Here is a 10531-nt window from a genome sequence, read left to right on the forward strand (position 1 = left end):
TAAAATATTAGAAAACTTAAAATACTAAAAATATAAAGAGCTCGAAAAAAAAAATAACCAAACATAAATATATATTTTTTTAATTTTTAAATGTTTTTTTTTTTTTTTTTTTTTTTTTTAATACTTACATATTTTTCTAATATACATATATAAAACTGAATTCATTTTTCTTAAAAAAAAAATATATATATCATATGTCCATAGCACTGATTTGCATTAATTATGGTTGGTATGAATAACAATTTTTATTGATATTGCATTTTTTATCATTATATAAATTTGATTTATAACACATTTCACAATGTGAATAAATTTTACATAATAAATAACAAGAAATAATTTACAATCAAATAACATATAGATAAGTACAGTTGTTATTAATTTGAAATTCGGTAGAATTTCTTTTACCTTAGTTGTTTAAAAATCAATTATTACACTTGGGGTCAATTTTCATCTGGATCAACTTTCCTACGAGTATCATTTTCAGAAATTTTCTGTTTAGATGGCGGCAGTTCATCCACTTTAATGATATCATCGTTTTTGTTTATAATTCCTTTTCTGGCCTCCATGAGCAATTTCAAAAATGTTTGCTTGTCAATCGAACTATATCCTTTCCATTTTAGTAGGTCAGACACCTGATCCTACACCACACAAAACAGATAGCAAGGGGAAATGTTAGAATAGGTATATATTATAGTATATAAAATACCAAATATTGGTAGCTAATCAGAATACAGAAATGTTGTCAATATTAATCAATGTTGAATTGAATATTTATTTTTTTTTTTTATATTAATAAATCAACTTTGCAAAAAGAAAATGCACCTCAAATATTTGCTAATCATCATCAATTATTTATCTTTGCTGCAAAATAGTAGGTACTTTCTTACACATTTTCTAATGTTCACTGTATTGTACATCATGATATGAATCGAGTTCAGTTCATGTTCTACCAGGGCAAAATACATTTCTTTCTCATTCGTTAGAATAGGTAGGACACAATGACTAAAAATATCTAGCATCCATGGTACCAAAATTATTATTGTGTGAAAAGGACTTAACAACTTTTGCATTCAAGATGTGTATACTTCCACAGTTTCATAATGTTCAAATCCAAGATTATAAATATCTACCCAGCATTAAAAATTATATTTAAATTATATTTAGATGGTTAACACAACTTTAAACATTGAATCAATTATTTTCTTCTAGAATGCATGAAATTAATAATTAAATTGGTGAGTTGTAATTTGTGTAAGTAATAGTTCTATTTTCTTCCAATACAGAAGTCACCAAAGACAGCACATATGCAAATTTTAGCTGGCCCACAAACAATAAATTTATTTTTAAGTTGAACCAAAAGAAGATTTCTTTCATAAGTTTTTATTTGATTTGATGATTTTGCTTTTACTTTCATTGGTTGAATATGAATTGAATTTTGATGACCCTTAAAAACTTCTTAAATTTCTAATGTGTTAATTATAATCCCATTAATATTAATTAGTGACCCGTGTTCAAATAAATATGTTATTGACAAAATCCAATCACTAAGTAAAGCTAGATTTTACTAGTTAATGCTAGGATTTACTATCGTGCTGAGTAAAAACTGAAAAGCACATAAAATTAAATAATTTTATTTAGGACTTTATCGTTATATGTTTTGATATTTTGTACAAATCTAGGATCTACAAATTATGTTAGTAAAAGGTATTTATAAAAATTAATTTATGATTTATGTTCGTATTATTACTCAGATACAATAATATTCCATTCTATCTGTCTAGAATGTATGTGTCAGACGTAATGATAAGCGCTTGAAAGATATATTGAATGTTTTTAATGTATTATTATTTTAATTTCTTAGTTTTTTTTTTTTTTTAATTTGATTCAAATATTATGATTATCAATATAAAATTTTATGAAACTCTAAAAGTAATAACTAAAAAAAAAGTTCTAGTATCACATGGATTTACTATACATAATTATGTGAAGTGAAAATAAACTAAAATTCCAGTGGAAAGTGGATCTGAAGATATTCTGTATGCAGTGGCATATATAGGTTGGTTAGATGTTCATTCCCCCAAAGTTAGATCCTGTATATGCTACTGATATTCTGTATTTTACTGACAATGAATAGTAACCCCCTATGATTAACTAGTAAAACCTAGCTTTACTTGGTGATCGGGCTTTACTTGTAACAAAAATACTATTTTTGTTAAAAGAAAATTAATATTAAGCACTTAGTTTCATAATATTGGGGAAATAGGTCTTGAAGCAGTAGGTGATGTTCTAGTGATAAAGATAACCCGGTTTTTTTTATTTTTCAGAAAACAAAGTCCACGGTAACACATTATATTTTACCCACAATTTATCTTGGTTGAACTAGCAGGATATTCAGTATCGAGATCTAGTACTCAAAGCCATTAAACTGAGTATAAAGATAGTTTAATTTATTAAGTATGCCTTATACTTGATGATGGAAAATTAAATTTCTCCATTATCATCCCAGCATAAGTATACATTTAATATCAGTAGAAAAGACAAGATTTTCAAAGGGGATGGTTTTTTTGAGTTCTCTAAGCCCTAACAAGAATATAGACTAGGAGTGTCCAACCTTCCATTAGGAGTAGATTTTCATGTGGCCCTCACGTCAATTTCAAAACCATAAATTACTTACATAGATTATTATGAAAACGAATTATACTAAAAATATAAAACTAAAAACATATTAAAAATAAAATAAACCTTAAAATTATTTAATAGCACATTAATGTACATGTGATAGGATGCCAAGACGGGCCCACATTAATTATCAATTTGGATAAACAGATGATTAAGCTTGGATTGCCACAACTTCAACTAATTCATTAATTTCACATTAGATTAATAATTATTTAAAAAAAATTGTTTTCTTTTAAGTACAAATAAAATTGAAATTATTAGAAAAATATACTATACAGGCATATGGTCCATGACATCATATACTCGCTCAATGAGGCCCAGCCTTTCCAAAAAGTTGGACACCCCTGCTATAGATCATACATTTGTTTAAATTTAGATATCATTATTAACATAGATTATTGATTTTCTAACAAAATATGGTATTTTATATTTATATTTCATAACAATTCTTAATTTGAAATATAATATAGCAATTTTTGATGATGATTTCATCAATAATATATGTAAATATTAAAATAATTAAATATACTTAAAATTTATATTTTTCAATTATTATTTAATAATTTACCATCCAAAATGGTATATATAAAAAAATAAATAATGTTAGTTAATTAATGCACCAAATTGTACTAATGGCCATTGCTATGCAATATTGACTAGGTGTGATAAATAGTATTTAAAATAGTAAGGATATCACAAAATTAGGGAAAATATTACTAAATCCAACAACTAAAATAATAAGCTAGAACAGTGGTTGTCAACCATCAACTTGCAGACCAGTGCCGTTCCTTGATAAAAGGATTGAAAAAAAAATAATATAAATTAAATCAACAATATGGTGGTACAAGACTAGAAGAAGGTTGAGAACCACTGAACTAGAGAATATAAAATTAATGACGAACATAGGATGAGTCCTATTGGAGTTTACTCACTATATTAGAGAGCTGCATTGCCTCTGCCCTCTAATATAAATTTGTAATATAAAAAAGTCTTAATTATCAAAGATATTTTATTTAGTATAATGCAACATTTGCATCATAAATTCAATTAAGACAGGAAGTAATACTAAATTTTTTTAAAGTATTTTAAATAATTATTAATTAATAAGTAGTATGATTGATATGCTTTGACAATATGTTCCCAAATTAGTTTTATAACAATACCTAACCTAGTAAATAATACTCTTAAAAAATTGTATTACAAATTAAAACAATAATAAATAAATTGAAAGTTTTCATAAAAATATCACATTTAAATTGGAATTTGAATAAAATATAATTCTAAAATAAATCAACGACCTATCCTGTGCCTACATAAGAGTATAGTAACAGAAAATAAAAATTCTAATACAAATGCTAATAGCATGAAGTTTAGTTGTACCTGTGTAGGATCATTGGAAGTCATTATATCTCCTATAATTTTCTTTAGTTTATCTATTGAGTTATTGATCATAGTTCCAGCATCTTCAACAGAATCAATTTCTGCTTCTGTTTCTAAAATATGTATGTTTTAATATTAACTAATAAAATTAAAATATGAAATAAAATAAATACCTTTGGGAAGTTCACTGATTGTAACAAGAAGATCTGGATTGATATTGAGCATATCCAGTAATGGTCGAGCTTCTGAAGCAAATAAAAACACCAGTGGTATACTTACATCATCTATCCCATCATCTGACATAGAGAATGCTCGAGATGTTATTACAGATGAATCAGTAGCATTATCTATTACAATACCGCCTACTGCACCAGCCTCTTGTAATTTACGTGCCTAAAAAATAAATTTGTATAACTTTTAAACAACTATTTTAATTTTTAAGTAGCCATAGAAAGTCCTAAAGCTTAAATATTGTAATATAGCAAGAGGAATTTCATTATGTCATACCATCCTCAAAAATATTATAACTTAACATTTTAATGAAATATGAAATATTAACATTATCTAATATTTACACAACATTTTAACTATACTCTATTCACCAAGAGACAGGACCGTTTAGCTCATATGACCGACAGAAATATAGGCCCCGTCCATTATCCCCTCTCTACGACTAAAACCATTATAATAAATGTTAACATTGCCTGCTTCATAAATGGAGCCTGACTCCCACATTGGTCACTACTGTAATATAAAGATGGCTATCTAGTTGTTATTTATATCTATGTGGAGGATACAAGAGTCAATTCGGTATCCACTTAAAAATATACTATCCAGATTATTTTTCAGATCATAATTCATTACATTTACTGTATTTTTTTAACTTCTATACCTAAGATAAGAAAATTTAAAACAAAAAATTTTATAAGTTTTTTTTAAAAAAAAGATTTATTGTTGAATTTTTTTTTTTTTTTACTTGAGATAAACAATCACCTTAGGGGCACAATAAGTTTATATGGTTAGAGTAAATTACACATGATACGCTTGACGTGAGAAGTCATCCACTAATGACACTCAATATTGATTTTTTTTTTTTACATAAAATTAGTTAAACAACTGAAGCTCTGATTTTGGATTAGTTGATGGGAGGGGTGTGAATATGTAGGTCACGGCACCAATTTTGTTTTAAACGTCTGGGTGGGTTTCCAGGAATAGAAAGGATTGCGAGATTTTGTATTAACGTGTTGCTATTAGAGGAAAGACGATTGTGGAAGCGTCGGTAATGAGATATAGCTTCTTCGTGTACCAATTTCATTTTTAGATCAGTGTGGTTTGAGACTTAAGGAGGAGCATTTAAAAGTTTCCTGAGTGCTATGTTTTGAAATGTTTATATTTTATTTACGTTTGATTTTTTTGCATTACCCCATAACTGTATGCCATATGTCCAGACTGGTTTGATTAAAGATTTATATATAAGCAGTTTTATGTTGATATTCGTGTATTTGTTATTGATAATAAATGTTTTAAAAAGGCGTAATCAATAGTTAGTCAAGTTTAGTCGTTTTGACTTAATATGGGAGCCCAGGTTAACCTACGATCTAGAGTTAGTCCAAAATATTTAACTGTTTGAGAGTTTGGAATAGAGATACCATAAATGGAGACAGCTGGGCAGGGAGTAGGCCTAAGGGTAAAAGTACAATGCACTGATTTTGACTGGTTTATTTTCAACCGCCAGTTGGTGTACCATTCTTCCACGAGGGAGAGGTGATTTTGAAGATGGTGGGAAGCAATAACTGGATCATTATTTACTGAGATTATAGCTTTATCGTCAGCATAGTTGGCGACTAGCGTATTCGGGGAGGTGGGTTGATCAGAGGCGTAGATGTTGTAGAGCACAGGCGAAAGAATTCCACCTTGAGGAACACCTGCCAACATTTTGGCTATACTGGAGAGGGTTTCATCGAAACGAGTACTGAAATATCTGTCAGAAAGATAAGATTTAATGATCAGGAAGCATACAGGATATAAAAATTGTTTCAATTTGAAAAGAAGCTCGTCGTGCCAGACCCTATCAAATGCTTGAGAGATATCGAGAAAAACACAAGTGCAATATAATTATTTTTCTAGTGCATACGAAATTGCATCTACAACTCTATAAACTTGATGGATTGTTGAGTGGGTAGATCGAAAACTAAACTAGGAGTTGGGAAGAATGGAATTTACAGTTAGGTTACACATGGTAGAATTTGTTTAAGTAAAAGTCTTTCGAGGATTTTACCGAAAAAAGGTAACAGACTAATTGGTGGGTTAGAGGAGATGGAGTCAGGAGGTTTATGGGAACAAGAATAACAATCGAGAATTTCCAGAGGGTAGGAAAATATGAGAGTCTGAGAACGGAGTTAAATAAATGTGTGAGGTGGATGATTGCTTTTTTTTGGCAGGCACCTGGCAACTTCACCAGTAATATGATCAAATCTGGGAGATTTTTTGAGAGGGTATTTATCAATAGCATATTTAACTTCATTCCGAGTGAAGCGATTGTTGAATTTAAATATAAGACAGGTGTTACAGTGACCTACTCAATACTGGGGTACACTCACACCAACACCTATACACCTATACAGAAGAGCGACTTCCCCAGTTTTTATATTTAATTACCTAAACAAAGAAATATTTATGCAACTAATGTATATTTATTAATCATGAATAAATTATTTTAATGCCTGTACATTGTTTCATTGATTTATAACAATAAAAATGTTCATTAAACAAAGGAAATCTCTAAAATCGGGTTTTCCTTAAATAAATGTGTTTCAAATTGGAATTTAAAAGAAAATATTTATCCAGAAACAAATATATAAAAAATGTAACTAAAAATAATAAGAGAGCTTATAAATAATTATAAACAAAACCAATTTCATGATTAAAAAAAAAAATCAACTTAACAATATAGATAAACATAAGTTATTACACTTACCTTTTCAATAAACATGCAATCACCACGTTCAACTAAAACAATTTTTTCTTTAACAACACCTGGATTTATTAGAGTTTCACACCCTTTAACAGGATTTGCAATAGCAATACGAGCTTCAACCTAAACAAAATAAAAATAAGTGGTAACTAAAGAACATTTAATGCATAATATTCATATCAATATTTTGTCTAACCTTAAGACCAAGATTCAAGGGAAGGCCAAAATTGGCAGCACCGGCATATAATGACATTCTCTGTCCATCTTGGTTATCAAATGACACTGATTTAGCAGAGTTAATTTTTTCTTTTTGATTAACATCTTTCATAATAATGTTTAGTTCAGTTAAAAATTCATGTCCATCTATTTGATCATCTGGGCTGCTTTCCTAAAATAGTATACATAATGATTTATCGTGATCATATCAATTATCAATTTAATTATTTGAAAGAAAAGTAAATATTTACATGAGAAGAATTCATAAAAAGAAGTGGGAGGCCATTAGGAAGCTTAGTTATCACAATTCCCATAGCTTTTATCCTCTGCATATGATTCTCATTGCCAAACTATAATCATTAATAATAAAATGGGAACAAATACATATTTATTTTAAAAAAATTACCTGGAAAATTTTTGCAAACTCTTTAGCTTCTATTCTTGATTTACGATTAGGACAAAGTCCATCAACCATGTTTTTCAATGGTTTTCTTATAGATTCTGTAAGCAAATTATCAAAACTCGGACATGATCTTTTAGGTAGATCAGTATCTTCATCTAAAATCTGTAAATAATACAATTATATCTTTATGATAATATTCTATGTGATAATGTTCTTTATTCTTAATGATCCTTCAAAAAAGGTTTTACTGGACAAATTAAAATTTTACCTTATCAGCATCTGTATAATTTTGCGGTTGAACAGATAAATACAAAGGTAATAAATGACCTTCAGTCGTAAATAAATATTCATCAATATTGATTATGAGATCTTCAGATTCAGCAAACAATAAGTATAAATACTTAAATGTTTCAGCTAGCACAAATGAATCCATTCTGTAATTTAATGTTGTACAAATTAGAATTATTCACAATATACAAGGAAGACAATTTTTAAAAATGAACTATTTCATAAAGCAAATTAATATTTTTTACCTAAAACGGTATCACTTTTTCAGATATTTAGCATAGAAATAAATTATTATTACGTGTCTTCATTTGCAGTGGTTCGAACATCCTTTACAGCTGCAAATCCACATTCTACTCTTGCATACTTTTGCAAAGAATTTAGAACTTGACGACCGACATTTAAATAATGAGGATCACCAGTTGCTTTATATAAAAAGTATGTTGATTCTAAAAATTCAGGTCTCAAAGGATGTTGACCCCAATGTACCTAAATAATCACACCATTCAAATATAATTGAAAACTGAAATGTCAAAATTGAAAATTAAACCATACCTGGAAATCAGTTGTAAATGCTTCCGGTATAAAGTTATGTTTTTGTACCACTTGATACAACATTTCATGTGTTTCTATTGCTGGTTTTAGATCCCCACTAAGTACTTGTAAACCAGGCCAAAAAGCTAACAATGCATCCATAAAATTTTTAGAATTTATTTGAGGTCGATGCATATGAACATCCAATAACATGGGACCTTGACTTATATACTTCATAATAGCAGCATAATGCTAAATAATTAAATTCATGAGTAAATATATACTTCAAACTGTATAATAATTGTATTAATAAAGTGCTACTAACCTTGTTAAATCTGGATAAGTAACGGCTCTCTCCAAGTAAAACATAAGCTTTTAAACAATACTCATAGTATGAATCAATACCCGCTCCAACTCCAGAATCTCTTCGAATCCAATCACCAGAATCAACATTTAAAACAGTTCCCATAAGATTGGAAGATCGATGTCTTAGACTCCACAAACTATCCATTGACCTGTGAGCTTTTTCCTGTTGAAAAAATAACATTATCAACAATACTATAGATCTCCAACACAGTTTTTATAATTTTTAAATAATAATAGGTTTTACCTCAAATATAGGTATACCAGACAAACGTGACAAAGCTGCCAATTCTAAAATCATACTTCCTGCACATGCCGTACATGTTTCTTGAAAATAATGAAGTTGATCTTTTTTAATACCATATTTTAAATTAACCTACAGAATGCAAAATACAAATTATTTAATTTGATGATTAATAGATAAAGTAAGTACTAAATTATTTTAGTTCTTACTCTGGAATATGGTATTCCTGTTGTTGTGTTAAAAGCTGGCATTAATCTATACCCTAAATCTTTGGCCATTGCTAATAATTCTCCATTATACCATTGCAAATGGTTAGAATTTTCTTTAAAATGTTGTGCAAAAATGTGTCCAGACAATAAACCCCTAATGTAGAAAACAAACAAGAATTAAATATAAACATTTAAAATATAATAAAATACAATACCTAAGACATCATAGTATTTTTTTATTTACAATGAAGTAACAAATTAATGTACGTTATTATAATCTTTACAGTATTTTTATACTTGATCATTTATTAAATATCAAATAAATGTTAAGTATAGACATAGATGGATAAATGTTTTATTAAATTAGTTATATACCTATTACTACTTTAATCATTTTTTAAATTTTTATTAGTTTCTTAGTACCTATAACTATTAATTTACCCCTAATTTACCTATAAGTATAAAATGAAAAGATTAAAATATTTTTACTCACCCCAAAACTCTAATATTGATTTCAAATACTGAAACAACGACATCTCTATCAAACGTCACACTTGTTACCACTTTTGAAACAGCACGATCAAACTCTGGTAAATCACCAAGGACAACCAGTGTATCCATAGTATCAATTAAGGTTAAAGAATAGTTGCCAAGTACATCGTCCATATCACCGCGGTTATTCTCTTTTGTTCTCCATCGTCCTTTACAACTTAATGGCATGAGCTCATCAGCAGGATATGCATGTTCCATATAATTTGTGTATGCATGATAGAACATTTCTTTTGCTTTTTCCATCAGACCAAGTTTCTCTTCTTTGCTCATGAACGAACCAGAAAAAGGTTGGTCATGAGCAGTGGCAAATGCCACTAGAGAAATTAAGCCTAACGTCTTTATCATGACGATATTTAAATATCTGTCAACTTAATTTAATAAGAAATTTTAAAAACATATTGAATAAAAAATTATAAAATCTACAAGACTCAACACTTTTTAAAAGTTACAACGCACTATTAATAAATAAAAAGAATACACAGAAAATAAGACACTTCACAATGTTACAGATAAAAAAAAATTAGATACAAGATGCACGATATTTCATGTCTAATTTGCTACAACTACGTATACAAATTAACAATTATAATTTATAATATTTACTTGATACATTTTTTTTTTGCCCCATTTTTAGAGTAATAGTAAATCCTTAATAGTAATACGTGAATATAGATAAGAATGTTTCTATT

At 28.3% G+C, this 10531-nt stretch overlaps 1 protein-coding gene across 1 annotated transcript; it reads right to left on the minus strand.

Moving 5' to 3' along the window:
• Positions 1-397: 397 nt before the first annotated feature.
• LOC111037603 (ER degradation-enhancing alpha-mannosidase-like protein 3) lies at positions 398-10187 on the minus strand. The gene is made up of 14 exons (XM_022320263.1): positions 9784-10187; positions 9291-9444; positions 9085-9213; positions 8800-9003; positions 8496-8726; positions 8242-8429; positions 7924-8089; positions 7659-7817; positions 7504-7602; positions 7233-7424; positions 7040-7159; positions 4236-4455; positions 4063-4175; positions 398-641 (listed from the first exon to the last, which is right to left on the minus strand). Exons 1-14 carry the CDS (start codon positions 10185-10187, stop codon positions 444-446), a joined length of 2577 nt encoding a protein of 858 aa, XP_022175955.1. The 3' UTR covers positions 398-443.
• Positions 10188-10531: the final 344 nt, after the last annotated feature.

Source organism: Myzus persicae, unplaced genomic scaffold (assembly GCF_001856785.1).
Source record: "Myzus persicae strain clone G006 unplaced genomic scaffold, MPER_G0061.0, whole genome shotgun sequence".
Classification (NCBI taxonomy): Eukaryota; Metazoa; Arthropoda; class Insecta; order Hemiptera; family Aphididae; genus Myzus; species Myzus persicae.